General features: G+C 40.9%; 3 protein-coding genes across 4 annotated transcripts in view; 2 read left to right on the top strand and 1 right to left on the bottom strand.

Moving 5' to 3' along the window:
* HELB (DNA helicase B) overlaps nucleotides 1–2,052 on the bottom strand; it is a 73,317-nt gene extending 71,265 nt beyond the window's left edge. For both annotated transcript variants that reach the window (XM_056341979.1, XM_056341978.1), the window contains exon 1: nucleotides 1,843–2,052. The gene's annotated coding sequence lies outside the window, so the exon portion shown is untranslated. The remainder of the gene's footprint in view (nucleotides 1–1,842) is intronic.
* A 64-nt stretch (nucleotides 2,053–2,116) lies between these two features.
* TMBIM4 (transmembrane BAX inhibitor motif containing 4) lies at nucleotides 2,117–10,130 on the top strand. The gene is made up of 7 exons (XM_056341981.1): nucleotides 2,117–2,272; nucleotides 4,012–4,120; nucleotides 5,406–5,511; nucleotides 7,033–7,066; nucleotides 8,060–8,177; nucleotides 8,663–8,708; nucleotides 9,262–10,130. Exons 1-7 carry the CDS (start codon nucleotides 2,173–2,175, stop codon nucleotides 9,466–9,468), a joined length of 720 nt encoding a protein of 239 aa, XP_056197956.1. The 5' UTR covers nucleotides 2,117–2,172; the 3' UTR covers nucleotides 9,469–10,130.
* A 499-nt stretch (nucleotides 10,131–10,629) lies between these two features.
* LLPH (LLP homolog, long-term synaptic facilitation factor) lies at nucleotides 10,630–15,251 on the top strand. Its single transcript, XM_056341982.1, has 3 exons — nucleotides 10,630–10,781; nucleotides 10,916–11,099; nucleotides 14,311–15,251. Exons 2-3 carry the CDS (start codon nucleotides 10,919–10,921, stop codon nucleotides 14,472–14,474), a joined length of 345 nt encoding a protein of 114 aa, XP_056197957.1. The 5' UTR covers nucleotides 10,630–10,781; nucleotides 10,916–10,918; the 3' UTR covers nucleotides 14,475–15,251.
* The last annotated feature ends 11,430 nt before the right edge of the window (nucleotides 15,252–26,681 follow it).

A 26,681-nucleotide genomic window follows, 5' to 3' on the forward strand; every position in this document is an offset into this window, starting at 1 on the left:
TTCTGTGTGTGCCTGCAAGTAACAGAAAAAGATCTTAAGACAAGATTCATGCTCTCTTTTGGCATGAAAATCGCAGGCTTTTTCTGTACTGCAGATGTAAATAATTTTTCCATTCCCATCTGCAGCAACCCTGGCAGATTGTGCTCATGAGTAGCATAGAGTCATTTGCTGCTTTGTCTCCCACCTTTCTGAATAAGCCCATTACTACTTCCTGATGGCTTACATTAGACCAGCCTCATCCACACAGGAGGTGGGTGTGAGAAAGTGCAAAGGTACACATACCTGTTTCCTGCAATCTGCTATCTTCCAGCCTGTGCCTAAGCCCCAGGCTAATTATTCCACAGCTTTACCCTGATTACTCTTAAAAAGCTCTCAACCTTTCACCCTGAATATTCCTTACTGCAGTTTAAGCCATACTGCCTCTTACCTGATACCTTCTCCACAGCTGGAGAACTGCAACAGCCTTTTATAAAGTATTCAAAGACTACTAATATGTCCCTCCTTCAATCATCTCTAGGCTCAAACTACTTACAGGAATCGACTCTGTGGAAACACTCTGGAATTTTCTGGTTCTCACACAGAAGTGAGGGCATCTCTAAGAGACGTTTTAAAGAAAATTGCACTGCACAAATTGGGAGAAGGTAGCACCAGATGCTTGTCCAGAACTCTAAATGTTTCTTCTGGGACAACATCAGTATTGTTCTCCTGCAGAGGCAGACGCAAGAAGAGAGATGGTGCAATTATTTCAGAACAGTTGCTATTGAGCAATGCAAACAATGCATAAATCTCCAAATTCAGGATTAAAGCTGAGAGATCCCACTCTGCAGTAACTAAAAATGGAAAATGACGTTAGGAAAACCATAAATACTTCCCAGAATATAAAGTCATGTTCATAGTTTTTGTATCTGCAACTGAAATACAATAGCTTAAGTCAACTCTGTAGAACTTTGCTCAAAATTATTTCATCACAGAATCACAGAATTTATTTACTTCTCCCTTGAGAATCTGAATAGAGTCCACAATTTTCCAATTTTTAAAAGCACATCTAGTCTAATCTATTGCATACATTTCTGAAATGTCTATCACTTCAGTTTCTTGGCATGCTTTAAGTAATATTCACAAGTTAGAGAAAAACATTCTGCACTCCCCATCCCAAATCTCAACATCTTAGCTTTTCTGGATTCCTAAATGTGAGCTACCATCTTGGGTAACTTTTGGGGGTCAATACCACAAGTACAAAGTGCTACGTGACACCCGAGAAACATTAGGCATCTTTGTGTTCTATTGAATTAAACTGAGTTTACTTTGAACGACAGGACACAAAACTGGGAAAAAGCCTTAATAAAAATCTAATTTGCATTAAAGGTCTAAAGACGTGAAACTCATCTCTAGCAGGACATACACCAAGGAAGAGCATTAACGCCCAATGCCTCTTTGATCAGCTATTGCTGAACACCGCTGCCTGTTTGTAGCTGCGGGCAGCCCCAGCTTGCTGAAGAACTCCTTCTGCATAGCAGCTAGAGATGAATCTAAGGTGAAGCCCAGTAGAAGGGCTCATTTTTCAGTCACTGGTACTTTCTTTCCAGACCTTACAGACCTGAAATAAACACAGCGAATGGTGTTTAAGATAAACATGAAGGCCTCCTCCAGCCATCGTGAATCATGCACAGGGCAGGCCTGGGGGGGTAGATGCCCGTACACCGAAGAGATCTTCACAGGCAATCCAGTCCTATTCTACTCGTGCAAATCCACATGTACAAGCTGAAGGCGGCGGGTATCTCTCCCCTTCCCAGGCCACTCTCCCCTCAGCCAGGCCGAGCCCCGCACCCAGCGGCCACCCACCAGGCTGCAGCCGCTGGCACCGCTCCAGGCTCGACAGAGCTCCACGGGTAGAGCTGCTCCGCCGCCGCCGCTATCCTCAGCCCTGCCTGCCTCCCGCTCGCTGCAAACACTGCCCATCCTGCAGGGCCAGCCGGGTGGGCCGGGGGGACGCGGCACAGCCCCTTACGGCCCGGTGCGGCAGCCGCCAGCCGCCCCCGGCCGCCCCTACAGCGCCCCCTGGACGATCGACGATCTCGGCCGCTCGACGGAGCGCCCTGCTCGGCAGCGCGGAGTGCCGCTGCCTCTGCCTGAAGCGGGGTGATTGTCGCTGTTGCCGGGGAAGTGGCGGCGATGGCGGTGGCGGCGGAGCAGCTCTACCCGCGGAGCTCCATCGAAGATGACTTCAACTATGGCAGCAACGTGGCCTCGGCCAGCGTCCACATCCGCATGGGTACGGACTGGGGATGAATGAGACCGCCATATGCTGCCTTCCCCCGCGTCCCCCCGCCTCAGGCCCCCCAGGCCGTGCGGAGAGGCCCCTGCTGCCTCCCCTTGCCGGCGGCCGAGGAGGGTGGCGTACCCCGGTGCTCCCAACACGTTCTTCTCCGTCACCCCTGTTGCCTGTGGCGTTTGGCTGCATCGGCGTCCTGCGCAGTTACTGTAGCGTTCTGGGTCGAGGCTGAGCGTGGGGCGCCGGGGCGTTACCCAGCCCGGGTTAAGCATCAAGGGTTAGAAAAAGATCGGTGGCCGGCGAAAGATTTTATCATTTAAACTCGTAAGGGGTAGGTCTTCTTATCAGAGGGATTAAACCCGTGTAGATTAAGATTTGGTCTTCCCCAGGTTTAAGCATTTTGAAGCCCAAACATGATACATGAGACTCATAAATGTTAAAATTTCTACCCATAATTGCAGGAGTTTAACCAGGAGACTGGGGGATTTGAATTTCTTCTGAGGTGTTAAAATATTGTCTCTTCTGCTGGAGTGTTGGTGTGCTATGGGGTCATACTAGCGGCCATGCAGTATTCCCTTGCTGTTAATGCACAGGTCTCACATGCATCGGATACTCTGGCAGAAGGTGCCTCATCAGTAATCCTTGCTGAAATGGCCATAGTGTTATCGGCTAGATCTTAGAATAAGAACAGCTGTGTTCTGTTATTTTTTTTATTAGATACTGCTCATAAACAGGAGAACTCTTCCTATAAAAATACAGTTTTGTTTTGTCTGGAAAATAAAGGACACCATAGGAGATATGAAAGAAGTATTGCCATTAGTAAAATTGCTGATGCATTTAATAATTTGGGGAGAAGGTTGTGCTAGCTAGCAGCCTACTTCTAGGTTTGTTCAGTTTATTACAATGAAGTAGGCCCTCATGCATTACAAGTATGTTTAAATTTTACCTGCTGCAAGCAGGTAATTCAGCTTCTCATAGGATGTGCTTTTAAACTTGTTTAGGCTGTGCTATGAAAGATCGAATTGATTCTCCCTGTAAGCTTATTTCTTTCAGAGCATTTTGCCTCATGGACTTGGTCTCCTTCCATTCAGAACAGACAATATTTGTATGATATATCTGTAGGTTCTGAACCACGTTCCACTATTCGTAATTCTAGAATTACAAAGCCTGTTAGCTTAATTCTGGGATTATTTTTTTTCCTAGCAGTCTGTCTCCATACACATTCATTACAGTGCAGGTTGCAAATTATGATAAACGATATTTTACGTGGCAGAAGGTCAGTCAAACAGACATCACTATACAAGTTTTTCCTTTTTAAACTTTTATGGCTGTTCCTGTCTTCCACAGAACCTCCAAGTTAATTTTTCTTCATTTAAGTTCATTAGATATCAGTAACATAATGGAGAAGGTACACTACTAGTGATTTCTTAATGAGCTTAAGGTGTATGCGGTTTTTAAAATAGTCTGAAGTAAATTCCTTGCAAATTTTTGTGTATGTCTTTTTTTTTTATCATTGTTTTTGTTTATATAATGATGTCCACGGATAAATGTAATTTTGTGGGAATATAGTGTCGTTTTTTTAAGGTAAAATGGCTTCTTAGCACTTTGCTCAGTGCTTTTTCACTGAATAAAGAGTTTTTAATGGTTCCTTATCAAATAGAAAACGCGTATCTGATTTACTGTTGAACTTCACAAGTGTAACTCAGAAGTGATTTAATTTTTTTTTTTCCTTATTCTAGCTTTTCTACGGAAAGTCTACAGCATACTTTCCATTCAAGTTCTTTTGACCACCGTCACATCTGCAATTTTTCTGTACTGTACTGGAGTGCAGGCATTTGTTCATGAAAGGTAAATACTAAAATGAAATGGAGATGTTTATGATGTGTTAAGTATAGTTGATGTAGTTTGTTGCTCTGGAACACTTCAGTATTCCTGGTCAGTTTTACACTGTGTGTTTGATTCTGTAATAGAAATTTTGTAACCTGATTAGGAAAACACTTTTCTTCTTTGATATTTCCTTCCTTTGTTTATTATTAAAATTTGTTTTTATTATTATCATTAAATTTTATTTAAATAAATACTTACTAATAGTGCTTACTTTAATATTTGTGTTATGAAAACCTATACATGAGTTCCGGAACATCTCAATTATTGACATTCTTGTTTTATGGTCTAAGTACTTTCTTTTAGACTTGTTGTTTGGAATGCCGCTGTTTGTAGGTACCTGTTCTGAAAAGCTGAATCATGTCTTACTCCTCTCCCTCACATCCCCATCATCTTTTTATTGTGGGTTTTATTTTTTTTTCCCTGAAAGCTAGTCGTGTAAAATTCCTGTGGGCTTGTGTCTTTTTGCCTCAGATTTTCATGAGAGAAACAAGTCTCAAAATCCAAACTGTGGTGAACAGGCAAGGGAAAAGAACAGCTGGAGAAAGGAAGAGAGCATTGAGTCCAGTTTCTGTTTTCCCCCAAGTGCACTTGCAGATTTTGCTTTTACTTCCACTTACAAGCCAGGATAAAAAAGGAGCATCAAACACTATATGGGACTTTCTGTATAAGCTATAGTGTATATAACAGAGGTTGTAAAACCACAGTTTTTACTTAAATCTGGTAATTTAAAATTGTCCTGCTGCTTACTTAGAACCGTTGTGGTTTTGTGTATGAATTTGGTCCAGTTTTTGCTTGGAGGGCTGCTTGAATGATTTAATTGTAGTGATACTTACTGGTCAGTACTGATTTTCTTTGGTGCAGTTAATGCTCTGGTTTGTTGCATTCAGGTGCTTACAAAAAACAGTTCCCTGAATGTAAAGTTCTTAATAGGCAAAATATTACATATACTTTAATACTATTCAGTACAGATGCATTTTACTCTTCATACGGGTTCATCTCCAGATGATGGATTCCTGGGCGATCTCTACCTTCAGTGTGAAAAAAATTGTCTTTACTTGTGACTGTACTTTTTTTAACTGATTATCTGTGGTGGTATGTTTTAGAGCAGTTTTATTGTAAAACGAGCTTTACATTTACTTTGCATATATGGAGCAGTATCTTTAAGTGATCAGGTTTTATAGAAACTGGTTTTTAGTCTTCCAGATACTTAATTTTAATTTTGACCTTTTTGTATGGAACTTTACAGGCCTGCCTTGCTTTTGGTATCTGGGTTTGGATCTTTGGCTATAATCGTGGCACTGACACTCTACAGACACCAGCATCCTATTAATTTATACCTACTTTTTGGATTTGTAAGTATTTATATAAATTCAGTTTTAATAGCCCCTGGAATGTCTTTCATTGTGATAAACGCCTTGAAACAAACTAGTGGTGGGTAATTTGTTTTTCTTGTATTCCTTGAAAGATACCCTGCATACTTATAAAAATGTGAGCTGTTTTTTTTGGAGATTCTGTCCACAGGTTGTTCCTACATAGCCTCTATGTCAGGTTTCTTCCAGGATCTTTTTAGAAAGAGTGTTAGAACTTGGGATCAGGTTGAACAAGCTTTATTTTTTCCGCGTGTGTGTGTGTGTGCGTATGTATATCTATCTATCTATATCTGTCTATCTATGATCATTCTGTTGATGTCAGTGATTTTTCTATGAAACTGCTCAGTAGGAGAGGAGGCAGCATTTCTGTTACCTTAGTGGACAACCTCCAGCAAAGATCCAAATGCAACCAGCCACATGTGTTTATTTCTTTAATGCTGTCTTTTTGATGCAAAGTTCTGAGCCTGTTTCCAACACAGGCAAGTCAGCCAGAGATGTCCTCAAATTATAGTCTCCTGCCTGATGCTGCAAATTTGTACATTATAGGCTGTTGCTCCGTGATATTTTGGTTTGTGTATCAAATCAGTCTTCTGAAAATAAGTCACAGTAGCACAATTAGAATTTGATGCTTTAGGAGTTGCCTAAATTCTGTTTGTGATACCATGGGAAGACAAATTTGCTGTGTAAATAGGTACTTAAAATGCTGAGATAGTTAGATGCTTCCTGACTTCTGAATTCTTGTAGGAGAGTAAAATGTTTAAAAACTTTCAACAAGTGCAGCTGTAATAAGGAGCGATGTAATAGTTTGGCCAAATGTGGTGTGGGAAGTTTGTGGTATGACAGTTTAAGTATTACATTGTGTAGGAATAGGAGGATACAAATCTCTGTGTGATAAATTGATTTAAATAGAACATGGGTTAAATGTTCTGGTTTTTCTGACCATGTGGTTCATGACATGGAGACTTTTCTCATGTTTTATTGTAATTAAACTTAATTTGAAATTATCTTTTTGAAAATCTCAGGGCCCATACTAGCCTTCAGCCCAGACATGAATAATATGTTTGATTTAAAATTAGCTGTTTCAAAACAGGGATGAGTGGGAAAAGGAAGTTGATGCAGACATTTAGCTACCTAACAAGATATTAGGAGTATATTAATTTTACAGCCCCTTGAACAGTTTGTAAAAAGTGTGGTAAGAATGCTTTGTACTTTGAGGAGAAAACCTCAGTGGCATTTTTCTATAGGGGCTGTCTCCCATTCATATTCAGCTTATATTGTATTCTTTTTATGTAACACACCAAATTCCAGCACAGTAAAACAGTATGATTGCCATTTTCTTATTAAAAATGTTTTCATATACAAAGATTTAACAGGAGAGCTAATGCAACGCGTGCTGGGATTATGTAGCAGAACGGGACTTACTGCATGGGAAGTCTTTATGTAAGTCTTTTTGGCGGGGGGGTGTGTGTTATCCTTGTAATTTTTTGGTTTTACTTTTTGTAGACCCTACTGGAAGCACTGACAGTTGCCATTACAGGTAAGTGATAGCCATCCTATTGTCCGATTCCATAAAGAAATCAGAGAACGAATCCAATATGTTGTACTAATTGCCATCTGGGATTCCTAGGTGTGACTAAAATGATAATAAATCCCCTGTTTGAAAGTTTTAATGACAGTTATGTGAGTTTAGCAAAAAACAGGGAATCAAGGGGGAAAACAGGATTCTGATCCAGAACTGGAACCGTACAAACATGAAGTGAGAAATGAGTTGTGCCATCCATTCTTTTGATACAGCTAGCAAGGTTCTTTCCTGTGAGGTAGCTCCTAGCGGAGCTGATCTGCAAGTGAAGTATCCTTATCTTCCCCCTCGGTTTCCTCCAAGGGAATTTTGAGTTTGGAGCGTTCTATACTTTGTTGTCAGGGTTGAGTTGGGACAGTGTGTGGACAAGTCATGGCATCACCTTGCACTGTAGCTTCCAGTATAAGATGAAAGCTCTTTATTGTGGCTTATGATCTCCTGGAAAAAAAAAAAAAAAAAAAAAAGTTGTTTGGGGAAAGGAAAGACTAAGGAAGAAAGAGGGAAGGAAAAGATTCCGCTCATTTTTCTTATCTTTCCTCTCCTATCCCCTAATGAAAACTTTATGAGCCTTTACAGAGGACTGATTTTTTTTTTCCTTGTTTCAGTATCATGAAAAATTCAGATAGCTTTTTCCTTAAGATCTTACATATCTATGCTTAAAATACTTTCGTCGTTGTTGTTCATTATGGTGAGTAGCGAAGATCTGTTACTTCCATTTTAGAAACTACAGCTATAAGGTAACTGTCAAACTTAGGTAGTGCAAGCATCCGTGAGTCCTACGATCATGATTTTGAAGTGCAAAGGCAAGTTCAGGCATAATTTACTTCTTTAGTTCACGGTTCAGATTTTTTTTCCTGTCTGAAAGTTCGAACTTCTGTTTCCTCAAAAGATAACGTAGCAAATACATAACATAGTGTTCTCTAAATGATGGTTTACTTTTTCTGTTTGTAGTGAGTTTCTATGAGGTGTCTGTTGTCTTGCAAGCCTTTGTTCTTACTACTGCTGTATTTCTTGGACTGACTGCATATACCTTGCAGTCAAAGAAAGACTTCAGCAAATTTGGAGCGGGGTATGTTGTTATATTGATGATTTTTTTACTATTTTTTTTAAGATAGTTTTTCCTTTATTAAAGCATGCTTTTCAGATACAATGAGGAATACAGGTCAATAGAACCTGCTTCAAGAGAATAGTGAGGGTGTTACTTATCTTAAATTACTGGTTTTGTGTGGTTCTGCTTTCTTGGTAATAACTTCTTTTCTGTGATTATGATTCTTAAAACCATAGTATTACACTAGAAAACTACTTTACCTAGAGTTTTCACTGAGACAGAAGGCAGCTCTTTCAAATATTTTTTTTTAAAAAGTGAAGTTAGGACATAACTTTTCATAGCTTTATAAAACCAAGTTTTACTGCTGATACAAGTGAACTGTTTGCATCTACAATTATGGAGATTTACTTACAAGATATTGTGAAGAGGTTTTCTAAGAAGGGAAGGGATTTTAAGTAAAATTTAAAAGAAAAGATATTGTTGCTCACAGTTTATTTTTTTTCCAGCCTCTTCGCTTGTTTGTGGATTTTGATCTTCTCGGGTTTCTTGAGGGTAAGATACCTTGTGTTCAAGGTTAAAAAATATTCTTTAACATAAGTCTTTTACTAATTTCTAGTATAGTAGAAATGTTTTGGACAGTCCAGTATAGCTTAATGAAAAATTTCTAACCAGATCTATGCTGGTGATCTTTTAACCATTCATTTCCAATTCAGATTTTTGTTGGATGCTGTTCTTGTTAATGTGAAAGTGGTATTTGAGTTGACTGACAAAATTTGTCAATCAAGATCCACTACTTGATTGAGAGAATGGGAAGGAAATTTGGGGTTTAATTGTATTTTGTTTTTCTCATTTTTATGCTGTGAATATTCTGGAGACCAGAGCTTTTTTTTCCTCTCTCTTAAGTGGAGGCGCTTGTACAGTGACTGGGGACTATATGAAATAAGAACATTGAAATGTCATTGTAATATTGTATTTGAGTGTACATAACAGTAAAAAGACAGTGTGTATCCTTGGTTTAAGTGTGGCATATCATTATGCAGGGGGTTTAAAATTAAAAAGAAAATGAAATTTACAAATTTTCTTTTCATGTTTCATTTGCTTCCAGCTGTTTTTCTATAGTGAGACAATAGAGTTGGTGTTTGCTGCTGCTGGAGCTCTTCTGTTCTGTGGATTTATTATTTATGACACTCATTTGCTGATGCACAAGTTATCCCCTGAAGAGTATATACTGGCTGCAATCAATCTCTACTTGGATATCATCAATCTGTTCTTACACCTGCTGCGTTTACTGGAGGCATTTAATAAAAAATAATCAAAAGGAGTGAGGTTTGACTATAGTGCATATAACGTTAAGCATCTGGATGATCTGCAGACTTAGTTCTGTCTTCTAGAAACTGAATCTTTATTACTTTTTCATTCCATGAATATTGATCCCTCCTTAGGAAAAAAAAAAAAGGCTTTTTTATGTAGCTAAGGTTCTTCTCTGGAATATATATTTTATGTAGTTTACATGCTGTCGTCATTTCAGTCACTTTTTTGATCACTGAATTTGCCCTTGACATTAATTCACCATTAAAACGTTTGCCAACTTCTGATTGCTCCAGCATGAGCCTCTCTCCACTATTCTGTAGCTGCTGGGAACGTTTCCTTTGGGATTACACGTGTGTGTGTGCTGCATTAAGGGTAGCCTGGGTTTATCATTGTGCAATGTTTTACTAAGTTAAATTTATTCTAGTTTTTGTTTGGTAAAATGGAACGCTGTCTCTAACAGAGATGCTCTTGTTCTTGTTAGTGGCTGTCAGATCATTATGTAAGTTGGGAAGGTGTTAAAACAATCAAAGGGAATGTGCTTCATTGAAGTATTTATTGCCGGTTTCAGTGTTACGAGAAATCATTTGGAGATGGACTCTGGCATTTTATCAACTTGTGTGTGTTAAGGTTAACTGTCTGTCAATAAAACTTGGAAAACCTCTAGTCCGTTCTGGCAGCTGAGACCAGAGTGCTGTGAGGCACCGAGGCTGAGCCCCGCAAGCCTTGCGGGACAGGCAGGGTGTGCGGCAGGGGAGGGGTGCAGCGGAGCGGCTGCTCTCCACGCCGCTGGAATGCTGGAATCCTGGACGGGCCGGCGAGGTGGAAGCAGTCCGGGAGCACCGGCGTACTTGGCGTTGGGTGTTGGAGGCGAAGTGCTGCTCCGCTCGCCCGCCCTGTCACCGAGGCCAAAGGGCAGCGCGGTACCGGGGCGCGCCCCGTGCCCTGCGTGTGGGCAGCGGGCCGAGGCGGCTGCGGAGCGTTTTGCGCAAGCGTCATCGTTGCTCTCCCCCGCCTGCGGGTTTCGTTAGGAAATGCGTGGCGGTAGCTAAGAATAAAACTTCGCGCTTTGTCCCTCTGATGAAACACGTGTGTTACCTTTAAAGCCATCCCCGCCACCCGCCGCACGTAACGTCGCGTACGGCGGGGCGCAACCACCGAGGGGGAGGGCGGCGGGGCGGCGGCGGCTGCGCGCCCGCTCGGAGAGTTACGGTGGAGCCGGGGGTCCGGCGGGGCGGGGCCTGGCAGCCCGCGCGTGCGCGCAGAGCGAGCGCGGCCTAGCGCGAGGGCGGCCGGCGGGGCGCGCGTGCGGCCGGGGTGAGCGGGGGGGAGGGGCGGCCGCGTGTCCGCGCGCGGCGGGGGAGCCGTTGGGGCAGACGCCCGCGCCGCCTTAACGTCCCCTCTGCCTGGCGCTGCCTCGGCCTCAGCGTTTCCCCCTCCCCTCCCGGCAGGACATGGCGAAGAGCCTGAGGAGCAAGTGGAAGCGGAAGATGCGGGCGGAGAAGAGGAAGAAGAACGCGCCCAGGGAGCTGGAGAGGCTGAAAAAAATCCTGGGAACCAACGCGGATGTCGTCATGGAGGAGGTCAAGGAGGTGGCGACCGTGCTGTCCCCCAAGAAAGCCCTCGAGCAGGGGGGTGAGTCGCGCCGTGGCGAGAGCGGGCCCCGCGGGGCCGGGTGCCACGGCCCGGGGGTGCCCGGGAGGGCCGCCCCCCCTCGGGCTGCCGGGCGAGCCCTGCACGCGCAGGCGCGGCCCGCGGGATTACTCACGGTCGTTCTGTGACTTCCACTGCCGTGATCAGACTCGTGAGCGTTACGGGTGGAGAACAGTGAGTTGGAAAAGCAGATCTTTTGTCTTTTAAAGTCAAAAGATGCCCTTAAATCGTTGGAGCTGGTCATTTCACAACGTTAGCTCCTATATTGCGTCTGGTCACTGGCGAAGCAAGCTTGGTAACGTTTGACTCGAAGTATGTGGTATCTCACTCTGTGGAGACATCACTTAGCAGTTGTTTCGGTCCCAGCTGTTCAACTGCAGGTGGGATATGCTTTCCCTCCTAGTTTAGGAGGACACTAAGCAGAGAAAAGTTGGACCTAAATCCAAAGTAATTTTGTAGAGATTTTTATCAAGAATAGAGTGATTTTAAAATGTATTGTCTCAAGGTAGGTATGGTGGGGACCCTGGTTTTGTATGCTAATTAGTGCTGCGTTGCACATGGTGTGGGAGCGGGTGGTGGTCCGGTGTCTGCAGATAATGCCATCTTCCTCCCGGATCCTTGAATGGGATGTAATCTGTAAAGGAAATAACCCGGGAAGGGGAAACAGAGGTTTTAAGTAGCGATATGTACTGGACAGGAGTCAGAAGGATGCCTTCTCTTTCCAAAACTGCAGTCCCAACTAAATCTTAGTCATTCCTGCTTCTCTGGTTTTTGCCACTTAAACTATTATGATACTGCTGATGTGAGCTTTTTACGTGGCGTGCAGGAGTCTTGAGACACCACCATGGGGATATAGAATAATGCTAGTAGTCACTCTCAGTCACGCAGCTGGTTTTGTCAGTGTTTCAGAAATTGGGAAAGACAGGGAAGTGTTGTGTGGTTGAGCAGTAGAGCCTGTGAACTATAATGAAAATGGAAATAGAGTGCTATATAAAAATTCGTGCCCAGTTAAGGGCAGCTTGGAGTATAATTTGTAATTTTAATGGTTCTGATTTGTCCCATAAACGGGGTGTAAAAGTTGTTCTCTATGGGACTGTTAGAACTGAATATCCAAAACGTTTTTGAACATTGACAGTCTTCTGATGCTGAAGCTGGAGGAAACATGACTGTCTTAAATGTAGTGTCTGAAGCAGATGCCTGTCTGGTTATCTGTCATTCCTGCACTCCCTTCCAGCTGCTGGCAGCTTTTCTACAAGTGGCCAGTTGCCCTTGGCTTTTGTAGAAAGACTGTAGCCTCAGAAATACCTAAGAATATATCTGTTTCACAAAGTAACTACAGATTTTGTGAAAAAGTGTGTCGTCTTTGAGAGGACTTCTCAGCACTAACTGTGGACACAAGGGAGTTCACATCACTGAATGTTACAAGGACCGAAGTAGATGAAAGGTTTATCCAGAATATGCACTTTCCATAGATAGGTTGGAAAATTATTCACCTAAGGAAGTATATAGGTGTATATTAGGGACATTTTCCTGTATTACTTCAAGGTGTTTTTCACAGCATGCTGTGAAATAATTTTTTCTTTTTTTTTTGTTGTTACAAAAAAAAAAAAAGGAAGGCCTGGCTAGCCTTTGGTCAAAAATGGGTTGTAGCTGTTTTTAAAACTTGGTGGGCGTGCACATATTTTTCAAGATAATGATATTCATTGAGTCTGTTTAAATAACCCACTTTTACATCTTTTTTTTTTTTTCCTCTTGGTCCTTTTCTCTTTCTTTAACCCCTTTGATAGTTTTTTTTTTTTATGTCCTTGGACCACTGCTGTTCTGTAGTTTTCCTCCTGTTACTGGTGCCTACAGTATCCTTGAGATTGCAAAGTATGATGAAAACGTCGTGCTGTGTGAACAAGTGGTATTTTTTGTCCAGGGGTAGTTCTTCATTTAGTTAATGTTGCAGCTGACATTTATTGTGGATGTGCTTTTTTGCAGTCAAAAATCATGTAACAGATGAACTCAATCATATGACAGGACAAGATCAGAGAAGAAGATCATGCATGTTGTTTTGGTTTTCTTGGGGTCTTAGGGTTTTTTTTGTTGGAGGCCATCTGTCCTATGACATTTGGAAAACAATGCTGTTAAGAAGGGCTCACGTTGTGTTCTCTGACATCTCAGGGGGGTTCTGAAGCTGGGAGTGGTTTTGCTGCTAGTCTGGTGCTGGATCAGCCTTTGGTTGTGCCAGCAGGCAGCAGGTCCCTGTGCTGATTCTCTGCTGACTGCAAGTATTTGTATGCCAACTTCAGGGCTCCCTAAGCACATCTCTCTGGTGCAGATCCCTGTAGACTTTCAGCATGCTTCAACTATTGAAGCAGCACATTGGCCTTTCCCTGCCAACACCAGACAGGCACAACAAAGTATTTTTCCACCTCTGTACAAACTCATAATAAAGCTTTTATTATTGCACATGGATGGTTTGGAAACAAGGTTGACATTAAATAGTAGAGCAGGGTTTGGATCTGTACTTAACAAGGTATTCCTCTTGTAGCTTTGTCTCACTGAGACATGACATTCATGTGGTGTCAGCTAGCTGGGGATACCGCTCCTGGGAGTGACCATGTCACAGGCAGTCTTCCTGATCCTAGACATTAATCCTCTGTTTCTGTCTCTAAGTATGTTAGACTTGACCTCATGCTCACTCCTTGATGTGAATATAGCATCACTGGCTTGTGCTTTGTACCATCATTGTATTTCAGCTTTTCATTCTTCTCTTTATCTGTCTTTATCTTCCACTCAATTTAATTTTTTACAACAGATCTTAAACGTGACATCATAAAAAGTGTTTAATTGTAGATATGTTTCAGTAAGCCTATGGCTTCCTGTATTGTTGCAGCTTCTGATGGAGACCACACACAATACTTTTAGACACGTATTGGAACAGATGACAGACTAAAGAATAAGGTATTTTGCCCAGACATGAGCCTTAAGGGAAAATTTTGCGTATTTACTATCAGCTGTTGAAGCTCCTGGGCCGCAGTTGTGTTGGTTTGGAAAGTGCTTTCAGTGTATAAAGCCTTCGGGTCTCTATGTACATACACTGTTATGTGCAGGGATATTTTTATCATTTTGGGGATTCTAGTAACAAAATAGCTTCTGTGATGCTGATTCATGTATTTTACTTGGTATAAATACCTTTCTTTTTCAGATGACTGCAAAATGGACATAGATAATAAACGAAACAAAAAAACTCTTCTAGACCAGCATGGACAGTACCCAATATGGATGAATTCCAGACAGAGAAAGAAGCTTAAGGCACAGCGTGTTAAAGGGAAAAAAAAATCAAAATTGGCCAAAGGCCTGGTCTGGTAAAATTGGAGTTTTGTAAGATCATGAGTATTTTAGCTGCAAAACAAATATCCCAAATAAGTACATGATATTTTTGTGCTTGGCCACCGAGTATAATTTATTGTGTTGCATGAATTCTTGAAGAGATTGTTAGTCCAGCAAATGATGAAAGCAATATCAACTTGGTGTCTGCTGAACTTAAATAAAATAAATGCAAAAAGCAAGCTGAATGCCTTTGTACAGACTACTTGTCTGTGGTTATCTATTTTCTTGAGGGGGAAGGGTTTTATCTTTTATATTGTAAATGCTGAAAATGCTAAAGAAAATTCTAAAAATAATGAAACTGTAAATGTTTTTTGTACTGTGGTCTTTGGTAATGTAACTTGTCTTTTAGTAAATTTAACCAAAGGGTTCTGTAAACTCACCATATCTTTTAAATTCTTCTGTAAAATTACTTTTGTTGCACCAATTTGTGTTGGTTTTAACATCTGGTAATTAGCAAAAGCGGGCTTTTAACATGTAACTTAAAAGAGATTATACCCTGTAATCAACACCAAGGCTTCATGAAACTTCCGTAGCTAAAAAGGCAAAGCGTCAGTCTGACGTTAATTCACAAAGAGAAAGTTGGAACAAGTAAGTATTTTGCTGCTGTCTGCAACTGAAATATTGTAGACACTGAATAACTGAAAGTAAAACCAAATCTTTTATTGTTGATGTGAGAGAATTCAAATGCACGGATTGGAAATAAAATAGTTTTATTTAAGACCTTTTCCAAGTTTTAGTAAAGTAAATGAGAATATACTTTTCCGTATGTGTTTTCAGTAGCCTCTTAAAATGGTATTAATCTATCATGCTTTGCAATGTGGGCATAGGATAAAATATTGCATGATTGCTTAACAGATGCCATTTATATGTGATCACCTACAGTTGGTTGCATATTACTCGGCAATAACATGTGCTGACAGACATGAGAATGAGTTGCCCTGAAAGCTTTTATTTTTAAAATGTCTCATTTCAAGGATGGAAATAATTACAGTACCGGTCCTGCAGTATGTTGCCTGTGGAAGTGCCATTCGTCGATACAGAGTATAATCTTTGTCCAACTTCATCCAGGATGGGATCCACATTCTGTAATTGCCCTCAAATTTGTGATATATGTCTGTTGTGATAACTTGGGCATGGGAAATAGGATTTATTCTTGTAAAAGTAATTATACTAGCTTATGTTGTGCTAAAATCCACTAAGAAGACCTCAACCTGATAGACAGTTTTTCTGGGAAAATACAGTGGAGTTATTATTATTGTTAGGGAAAGGAAAACTATTTTGTTGCTCAGGTAAAGGACTACAAAGGCATTGGAGTGAGTACCAGTGCATCTTGTTTTCACATATGTTGACAGTTAATGAGATTTGGTAAGGTGTACAGACCAAAGTTTACCAAATTACATGCCATTAATAACTACTTTAAAAACATTTCCATTAAGTCGGTAATACCCCCACTAAAAACACATGTTGCTTTCAATTCATTTTTTTGTTTTCTTGGGTAAATGGGTCTAGACTTCAGTATCAAATAGGTCAGCATTTAGATTAGCAGTACTTTAAAACTGGTGATTATGAGGAAAGTGTTCTTTAAGGTTCATCATTATGTTTATCCAGAAATGGGATGGAACAAATGGTCAGTTTGTGTTTCTTTGCTATTTTAATAACATAGGCTGTATTTTGCTTATTGTGTGCAACCAAAGGGTTCTGTAAACTCACCATATCTTTTAAATTCTTCTGTAAAATTACTTTTGTTGCGCCAGTTTGTGTTGTGGAAGGGAGCTTCTTGGGTTTAAGTGCTAAAATTTAGGGGATTTTTTCTGTAGAGTAAGCACGGTGCTCTTTTTGACGTGCTTGTTTGTAAATCAGATTACTTTCAAGCAGCTGCTGGTGGGAAAGCAGAGTGCTTTTTCTGAGTGAAGATGAATAAACTGGCAAGTACACCCATTTAAATGTACAGCTTCAGAGTCAGTTTATTTTCATTCTTTAGGTGTGCAGCCATACTCTGTCTCATCTTAATCAAGGCTGCTGCTGCTATACTTGCCTTACCTTCTCTGGAGTTGTTCCAGTTCTGCCTCTGCTCCTTCCTTTGTAAGAGAAAATGGTCTGCACAACTGAATAGTCCTTCTTACATCTGCTTTTATGACCTAGCCCAGAGCTTTGTTGCACAAATTTATTAGTTTGCTGCTTTTGTGACCAGATTAAGGATTTGAATCTCAAATGAGAGAGGGCTGACACTGCACTGATCTTTTATTTAGCAGTTGCTTCCTACCAGCTAAAACAATACTGGCTGTGTGAGGTATTTCCTTCGTGGTGTCCAGGATAAAGTCAAACAGGTTCACTGAACTACAGATATTTTTAAGACCTCCTGCTTGATTTTTGAGTTTAAACAGAGAATACAGGAAGGAACCCCAGTCTTTACTGGAAGGTGGCTCTTCACCTAGTACCACTGTACTGTGTACAGCATCACAGCTCACCCAGGTGAGGCAGAGCTCTGTGGGCCAGGAAGGGTTTTGAGAACCCAGTTGGGTGGGATCTGTAACCCAGGCTGGAGGCTTGCTGGTGGGCAGACAGCAGGAACCTGGATAAATGTGGAGCATGGATTAACCTCAGAGGCTGAGTCACAGATGCAGCAGGGAAATTTTACCTTCTAGGGTCTGAGCGTATACTATGTATGGATATTGTCATTTTGTATTTGGTAGGTCTGCTTTGAGCAGCTATACTTTTTTGAATGTGAATACCAAATTTTTATTTTTCTTTGAATATTTGATTTACATTGTTGAATCTGAAACACATCTGTTTGATCAGTTGATAAAAAAATTTTTATATTTCTTCACAATAGAAAACTAATTCAAACATGAGGTTTTGGCTGAAATGCATGTTTTAAAGGGTTTTTTTGAGGTAAGCTATCTGCCTCTAAACAGCATTCTAATTATAATAGTTTGTTGATCTTTAAAAACTTTCTAGGTTGCGATTGGGAGAAAAGGTTGCAGTTGATTAAGCAAACTGCTAGAGGTCTAAAGGTGTAGAATTGTAATGGCATTGTCAGAGTTGGGGTTTTTTAATGGTGTAATTGCGCTACTGTGAAACTGCTTTGTTGAAACTTCCCACCACCTTAACTGCCACCTACCAGCAAAGTGCTGTGATAGCTGTATTTATTTCATGGACCTACAAACAGGTAGGGGAAATCACATAGGCAGTTTTGAGCTACAAGCATAAATGCCAGAACTCAAAGAACTAAATACTGTCATTTTATTGAAATGTTAATGTGTATAAAATGTGTGTGTGTGTGTGTACAGTATAAAAATTGCATTAGAAAATAACTGGATGTCCTGCAGATGTTGGCAGTTTCCTGAGAAGATGACAGTGCCTCCTTTTCGACATGGTATGCAAGACTTGGTTTTAAAGTGAGTTATTTCAGGTGCCTAAAATAACTGGTGGTGGTGCAGTTCCTGAGTTTTTCTGGTAACTCGTTCCTGGTCTAGGACACCTTTTCTGCATTCTGTTGACAAGTGGGTTGGGGAACTAATCTAGCTGAAATACACTGAAAATGCTATTTTCCCCCATTTTTTTTCCAGCTGGATCAGTTTACAGCCTCACTGTGCAGAAGGCATTGTCAGTAGGAGGCGATACAAGGCGGGGAACAAACTGCTGGTGGAAGTGCAGCTGTGGAGGGGCCTGATGCTTAAGCACCGATTTCATGTGCCACCTTTTCGATGTCACTAGTGGCTCTTTCTTTCTTTTAATTCGGTTTGCTTTATCTGCAGCTGACATGGTTATATACGAGTAGACCAAGTCTGATTTGGGGATATCAAGCACTGGAGGGAAACACAAAAGCAGTCCTCCTTTATCTGTACAAAGGCGTTACACTCTATGTGTGTTTCTACTGTGCTGCCTTTTCCTCATGCAGCCTAAAGGGTTGCGTGGGTCCTAGTGAATTTGATGGAAGCTGCGTGTGTGATTGTTCAGATTTGTAGTGTGAACTTGTGTGCTGTAAGAGATTATAGGACTACAGCCTTGGGAAATCTGAGAGGTGCAAAGCTATCTGTTCCTCTGGGTGGCATGCTCTAAATTGGGTTACAGCAGTGGTGGGGATGATTAGAGTCTGAAGCGATAGCTATGAATTGCTCTCTTCAGACCAGGGTTTTGCTATCAATTCTAACTTCCCTAAGGGTGAGGTTTCAGGGCAGGACTGAGCCATCTGCGTAGCTCACTGCTACAGGAAGAGGCTCTTCTTTGCAACTTTTCCCCTTCTCCAGCTGCACTGCCCAGCTCGGGATTTCCTACTTCAGGAGAAATAGATGTTGTAATTAATTTCTTTTTTTCTGAGCTAAAAGAGAGAACTGACAACTTTCTTCGGTTTAATAAAACACTGCACGGTTGTGACAAACCCCCCATTCCTGCTGTCCTTTTATTTTTCCTATGCTACTCCGATGCTCCGATTTCAACTGTCCTTTATCAACGCCAACAGTATTTAAAAGAAAAGAGAAGGCAGAATGGGAAGAGGGTGATTTTTGTGCTGCCTCCCTCTTCCCAATCACTTTTAACATCACTCTTGCAGGTCCCTAATTTTTCTGATGCACATGTATCAATATAAAAGGTCTGAAATGTTAGAAACAGTATATGGTATGGGAGCATAGGGTTATGTATCAAGGGTCTTGGACAAGGTAGCATGAGGACTGCTTTCTGAAAGGCTTGTGTACTGAGACCAAGCAATCGGTGATCTGTTTTCCTTCGTTTCAATCTAGAGTTAATTATTCAGGAGACTGTGAAGGTTATGAGTGATACTCTGTTTTGGTAAACTTATTTCGCATCTTTTCTCTCTAATCATAATTACTTTTCTTTCAATGCTTCTAAAGTCTGGATGTGGGATTTTATAGCATTTTTGAACTTTTGTCTTTAACCAGAAATCGGGTTTGTGGTCAGTATTTCAGAAAACAAAGGCACATTCATTGTCTCAGTGCAGCTCATCCAACTCGGTCGAGCTGATCCATTCATACCTGTTGCTGTTATATGAAATGTATAATCTCTCTTTTTTATTATTATTTCTTTGAAAGCTGGCAAATTCACAATGTATAGATGCAACAGCTATTCCATGTTACAGCTTGCTACCTTGAGTCTTTAAATTACTTTGACAGCAGAGATTCTGAAAATTTGGCTTTGATGGACTGTAATGTCTGTGTACAAACCAAGAACTTTTTAGATCCACTGATGGCGCTTCCTAGCCTGGTGCTATAAGCCTTACAGTTAATTTCTGTCCATCTTGCTTCTGCAAAATGCGGCAGATCTTGGTGCAGAATGGATCAGAGCTGCAGTTTGTCTCACAAGTGAATATGAAAGATTTCTATGAAGGATTAGAGGAGGGGGCTGTGGTCATAGGGCTTCTTGGTCATAGAGCCTCAGGTTTAGATCATGATTACTACTGAATATCCTTGCCCCAGATGCAAAGTTCAAGTTAGTTCACTTAATATAAAAAATATGTGCAAAAAGATATTTAAAAGGAAATTGTTTGTGAGAAATAATTAAGTAAGATATGATGCATTGCCTTTTCTAAACTTGTTCCCTGCCCTGGAAGAGGATGAAAAGAAGTCTGAGACTGAAGTGCACCAGGGAATGGGGGAAGCTGACAGTGGAGCTACATGGTGACTTTGTCCGAACCCTGGCCTCGTGCCCTCAGACACTTTGATTATTTTTTTTCCTCTCCTAAATGTTTTTAAGGCTGTCTTGAGGTCTCATGAAAATGACACAGGGTTAGCCACACTTATTCTAGAGCAACCACAGCCAAAGTGGCCCATGTACTAGCAGTTGCCTAGGCTGCTGCTCATAGCCTTGGCTGTTACTGTGTTGAAGAGGAAAAAAAAATTCCTTGAGTGTTAAGATCAGGCTGTAAGATCATCCATGGGAAAGATACAGGTTGGTCTGTTGATGCAATAACTTTAGGAACAATTGCCCCAGCGTAGGGTATACTGTGTTTATATATAGACACATATGCTTTTATCCATCCCTTTTAAAGAGGTAACTATGTGCATGTCAAACACTAGGCCTTCTCTTTTTCTCTCTCTTGAGAAAATTGCATGTGGATTTCTTCCTGTTATCTTCCTTGCTGTTTCAAATGAATACTGATCTGCTAAGCCCTCTAAGTGTCCAATATTTTGGAAAGATTAATATTAAACTTGAAAAAAAAATAGATTTGCATTTCTGTTTCGTTAGCCAAGCAGTAAGATTGCTAACAGCCGACACATGTCTTTACCACATGCTATCAAAGCTCACCTCCAGAATTTCATCCCCTTCTGACTGTAGAGAGATTGGAGTTTGAGGAAGTAATTTATTTTTTTTTTTTCCCCTACGGAAAAGAAACTTTGTGCCTAACTCCTTAACAAGCTCCTGACAGATAACTCTCAGCAGTGGGAACTGAATCTGTGCTTCTGTGGCTGGCAATTGCCCTGTAACACTGACAGGAGGAGGAGGAGGAAGCAAAACGTGTGCCAGGCAATATATTTATTACCCCGGACACCATCTCAGCGTTTCGCCGTCCGTAGCAGTCATCCAAATTCACCCGCACCAGAGACTACATTGGTGTGTAGGGCTGAACGGCATCGCTTCCCAAGTGGTGGCACAGATGAAAGGAGTTAGTGGCTTCAGCGCGCTTCCTCCTGGATCGCGGGCACCGCTAACTGCAGCACCTCCGGCTACTTGCAGAGAGCGGCTGTGATGGATGAGCCTCCCGCCAGGAGCCAGCGGGCGCGGAGCCGGTGCTGGGGCACGGGGCGTGATGGAGGAGCCTCCCGCCAGGAGCCGGTGCTGGGGCACGGGGCGTGATGGAGGAGCCTCCCGCCAGGAGCCGGTGCTGGGGCACGGGGCGTGATGGAGGAGCCTCCCGCCAGGAGCCGGTGCTGGGGCACGGGGCGTGATGGAGGAGCCTCCCGCCAGGAGCCGGTGCTGGGGCACGGGGTGCGCTGGGGCAGCCGCCGCCCGGGGGGCGGCAGCGCGGCGGCCCCGGACCCTCGGACCCCCGCGGTGGGGGGCTGCCGCACCGGCCCTGGCATGAGTCCCCGGCTCACGGACCACGCGAGAAATCACAGCGCTGGCACCCTGTGCAACGTGTGTGTGGGGGGTCTGTCAGAAATAGCGTTAGTTTCTAGCCGGGGCGTGTATTAGTTGCAGGAAAGCGCTTAACGCTGTGCACGATGCAGAACACGCGAGGTTCTGCAGTAGTCGGTGTCTGTCTGTGTGTGGCTTGTTCCTGCGGGTATTTCTGCTGCACCTGGGTTCACCGTTTTCCCAACTGCCTGAAAAACTGCTAGAATTAGCGTCGGATATTTTGCCCCAATAAGAAGTGGCATTTAAATGTGTAAAATCACTTCATATTTTCACTGATTTCAGTTATCCGCTAAAAATATACTAAAAGCACTACTTGATGCAAATGCTTCCCCAATCTTTTTTTTTTTCTCAAACATTTTTCCAGAAAAGAACACGAAGGGATCCATGACTACTTCTGATATATAGTGTTTTGTTTTTAAAAGGAAGGTTCTTGAAAAGCCTCTTATCAATCAACTGAAACGTTTTAATGAAAATTTCAGAAACTCGGTGGAAAGAGGTTTGTTTTACATTTGCTCTGTTTGTTTGGATTTTTAAATCTCCACGTGGTGATTTCAACTAAGGTCCTGTGGTGTCAGGGAAACCCAGAAGTGAGGTTGACCAGAGACAAGTAAAAATGCCTGTGTTGTTTTCATTGTCCAAATGTAATGATGTGCAATAATTTAAACCAGCAGTTTCACATGGTTAAAAATGAATTGGATTTTTAAAAATTCTAAAAGTAACCTCAGAAACACTCAAAAGGATAACTGTTTGTGTTAGGGTAGAATTAGTTCTGAAACTACAAAAACTGTTTTCTATGCATTCACAAAAAAACCCACAACCCAACTGTGTTTTTATTTTTAGGAATGCAAAGAAAAAAATTTGTTCTGATACCAACAAAGAGTGTTAGAACAAATGCATCCATTTCTGCATCCATATCATTGAAGGTAAAAAAAATAAAATAAACTTAAGGATTTCAGGAGTAAGATAATGTAAAATAATATAAAATTAAGAAGAAAAAAAATTTAAATACAAGATTCACTCTATAATAAAAACATGGAAAACAAGGTTTCTTTGTTCAAGCAGTAATTAAAAAAAACAAACACACAGTTATACAGTTGAATAAATGTATACAATAATGTTAAAAAATGAAAAATATTTTTTAACTTACAAAAAAATTTTGCTTAACTGGGAGAAATAGATTCACACTTAGAAAAAAATGTAAGTTAGATGTAGATTTAATTTGCATAAATCTATGCAAATAAACTAAATTTATATTGTACCTAAATTTGCCAGTTTCAGTGAATGGGAATGTTGCTGTTGGTTTGCCTGGAAACAAAAGTTAAAGCTTAAAAAAAATAATAAATAGAGACACTGAAGTTCTAGCTCTCATTAAAGAACAACGAATTAAAATAAAATCTGCAAAAAAGTTTTAGCAAAACCTTTTCAAATGCAAATTAAACTCCTATATATATTTGAAACCATTTAAAAAATATTATTGTTATTGCTATATTCTCTTTCATTCACAGTCTCTACATTTTAGGATCTTGATTCTGTCAGAAACCTCACTAACATCAAAACGTAACCCAACGAATGCAGCTTCTGGTTTGCCCTGATATCTTTAGAGATTGTTTCATGAGAAACAGAGGACCCGCAGCTTTCATTCACTTTTAGATGTAATGTGAATTTGCTTTGGAAGGAAATTAAATAATTTCCAAAATGATCTTTCACAAGTATCTTTTTGCATTAAATAGGGTTTGGATTCAGTGGCTCCTAATGAATTTGGATATGCTAACACTGACTGGATCATATCCAAATATGACTTGATGGGAAAGCCATTAGTTTTCTTCCCTGAGGTTACACTGGGATCCCATCTGGTGATTGCTAATAAATGTGGATACTTTCTGAAAAAAATAAAAAGAGCTTGTATTGGATTCTAGTTTGAGTTACTTGGGAGTGCAGTTTCTGGAAGTTTCATTCATGCACTTCAGGGAAGCTGAGTTTGGAGTACCTTAAAACTTGACAAAAAGAAAAGGCTCATGTGAGATGTTGCTAACATGACATAAGCCTTCAGTTAATATTTTGTTCTAAAGCAATTGTTTTTGCAATAGAACTGTGTTTGACATCAGGAAAAATGTATTGTTATGTAAAAACACAGGAGAAAGCCAAAAGCAAAACGAATCATTAAAAGCAATTTTATATTTGATTGTAGCTACTAAGTGCTTGCCCTAAAATAGCAGCCGTAATTATCAAGTGAGTGCCTGAACAGCTTTCCTCCTTAGTGGGACAAAATCTAAATCCTATTTATCTTTTCCCTCTGAGCCACCTAGAGCACTTAGGCAAGTTGTTTCATTTTTATATGCAGTGTTAAGGATAAAATCTTACGAGGAACAGAAATGTATGTTTGTCTCAACAAAGAAGAAATGCCCATCCATTTTCAAAATCCTAAAAATTCTTGGAAATTACAGCAGTACATTTAAAATAGTAAGGCTAATGGTTGCATGCAACATATGTTGTTTATTAATATGTTAATACTACAACTATTAATTATATGCAGGGAAAGATTACATTCCTTTTGTAAAGAAAAAATTATGTTGTTCAGGGCTTTTTTTTCTTGACAAAGTAATTATTAGCCAGGGCAAATCGACCCTGGTTTTGATCAAAGGAGCAATTCATCTCAGCCTGCAAGTCCTGCAGCCGAACAGCTATCTGTTGTTGCAGAATGTGTAGGTCATCTTTAGCTTCCAATCCCATCCAGGCATGAGAAAAGGGAGTGAGGAAAGACCTATAAAGCCCAAAATAAAACTGCAGATTCTTCTGGTTCATGTCAGGTTCAGTTACAGTGGGACAGAAACAGCAGTAAATTCACTGAGGCTCTATCAGATCAAAACAGCTTCGTTATAAATATCATTCATATAAACCATGTGGGCAAGAGAGAAACGGTCAGAAGAAGGGGAGGGAAAATAGGTCTTCTGCACTTCAATAAATTATATGATGGTTTTATAGATTATAACATAAAAAATTGAAACTTCGCATATGTATGCCTGTACATGTGTTAATGTGTATATGTGTGTATACCCTCACAGTAGTATTAGACATTCAAATGTTTTACTTTAATAAAATACAGAGATTTCAGTGACTGTAGATAAAATTAAAGAGTGGTAAAAGTTGGAGAACAAGAGCTTTGAAAAAGTGTCTCACGTTTTCCTCAGGAGTTGACTCAATGACTTGAAGTGCTTCTGGTGGAGCTGAACAACATACTCCTGCTTGGCTTTGCAACTGGTGAGTAGCTCAGAGGGTTGTGATAATTAAATACGATGACCTTTAAAGGTGATGGGGAGGTGATGACCAAAGCCCTCGTTTACCTACACAATTGATAGAAGGATATTTCCTATGTCTCCCAGCTGTAATTGAAATTATCAGCAAGAAGCTTAATGACATAAAATTTTGCCAAGTTCTCTGTGCTTGATGGTGATATGTTTGGGTTTTTTACATTTTGAGATGCCTTGACACTATGACTGGAGTACAACTAACAACTAATTTACATGAAATAGTTAGAACTTTCCAGATGATAATGTGCTTTCCTTCCCTTCTGACCTCAGCTAGATCTAGAGCAGTGTCTTAGCTACTAGAGTTCATTACCTGGTGAGAGGCTAATACATATGTGTGGTTCAGTAAATCATAAATAAGAGAGAATGTGCTAGCAAAATCATTACCATTGCAGTGACTACAGCTATACAATAATAGAATAGGAATACATTAAAATTATGGGAGTGCACCAAGCCCTTTAACAAGGGAATTAGATTTGTTACAGAAGTTCATGAGAAGCAAAGCTACCTACAGACTACCTGCCACCTACCAAGATGAGTAAATCTGTTTTCTTCTTTAAAAATATCATACTTCTGGGCACACTGCTAACTGTGAGCTTTAATATTTTTTTTAACAATTTTTACATGTTTTATTTACCACTGTCTCATGATTTCTTGCCCTGGGGAGCTGAGGTCATTGAGTTCTACTGTCAATGCCACACGTTTGCTGGTTTGAGTCCCATGTCAGCTAAACACACAGATAGATACTTGCTTAACTTCAAAGGGATAAACCATGGGCTTCAAGATAAAGTTGGTTCTTATCTGCTTAGGCTAGATTGCTCACTGTCTTACAGGTCAGTCCTTAATGACAGAGCCAAAGAAAAATGAGGTTGACTGGAAACCAGGAGCAGAGAGGAGGAAACATACAGAAACGGGATCCTTAACTTCAAAAGTGTGAAGCAAAAAGACCCACTAGCCACCCTCAAAGCTACCTCTGTGCTTCTCTGTTGGGTTCTTGTGTTCACTTGGTGCCTATAATTGTGTCTCTGATCACATCCCAAACAACTGCAGGCTGATAGCACTTCCTTAAGAACAGCTGGGAAATCAGAGCATCATTCATTTGCTCCAGCTTTAGTTTTTTTATGCTAGAAGCTTTAATCAGAGCTGGTTATCCTTAGCTCTCTTTTCAATCAGTACAGGAAATAAGGGACAGCTCAAGAGGATATTTAATCTAATTTCTGTTGAATACTTCTGCATCTACTAATGTGTTGTCCTCTGCCCACTTCTGTCTGCTAACTACAGCGAAAGCCTTGGATGGGTTACTTACATTAGACCTTTAGCACAGGAACTCCCCATGTGTCTCTCCCAAAGTTTCCTCTTTCCCTCCCACACTCCCTTCTCAACGAGCAGAGCCCACAGCCTGGTAGATGAAGCCGCAGGGTGACAGGACAGAAGGGCCTGACTCTTTGCAAGCAGGATTTGTGCCTTGCATTAACCTTGAGACTATTGCATTAGTGGGGCTTCTCCTCTGGCAGTAGCCAAAAAGACAGGGCTGTTAAGTTTTCTGGGAGAAAGGATGTAAGCAGCAGCCAGCCCTCTAGAGAGTTTCTCTGTGGGCTCCCCATGAGCAGATCTCCCCTGTTAGTTCTGGCTCTGGCACTTCCAGAAAGGGACAAGATTCAGGATATATCTTGAAGTGGATGAGACTGGTTTTAGACAGCTGCCTGTTTAGCATACTCTGACTTTTTTGCAGAGCCACTTATGGCTCCTCATTTATTGTAGAGAGTCATTAGGCATTAAAGCCTAAGGA

The sequence above is a fragment of the Falco biarmicus genome, chromosome 5 (genome assembly GCF_023638135.1).
Source record: "Falco biarmicus isolate bFalBia1 chromosome 5, bFalBia1.pri, whole genome shotgun sequence".
In the NCBI taxonomy this organism is placed as follows: domain Eukaryota; kingdom Metazoa; phylum Chordata; class Aves; order Falconiformes; family Falconidae; genus Falco; species Falco biarmicus.

Coding starts and splice junctions, on each gene's coding strand:
- TMBIM4 (XM_056341981.1), top strand. CDS start 2,173: ATGGCGGTGGCGGCGGAGCAGCTCTACCCGCGGAGCTCCATCGAAGAT. Junction 2,273..4,011: donor CAGCGTCCACATCCGCATGG/GTACGGACTGGG, acceptor TCCTTATTCTAG/CTTTTCTACGGAAAGTCTAC. Junction 7,067..8,059: donor ACTGACAGTTGCCATTACAG/GTAAGTGATAGC, acceptor TTCTGTTTGTAG/TGAGTTTCTATGAGGTGTCT.
- LLPH (XM_056341982.1), top strand. CDS start 10,919: ATGGCGAAGAGCCTGAGGAGCAAGTGGAAGCGGAAGATGCGGGCGGAG. Junction 11,100..14,310: donor GAAAGCCCTCGAGCAGGGGG/GTGAGTCGCGCC, acceptor TTTCTTTTTCAG/ATGACTGCAAAATGGACATA.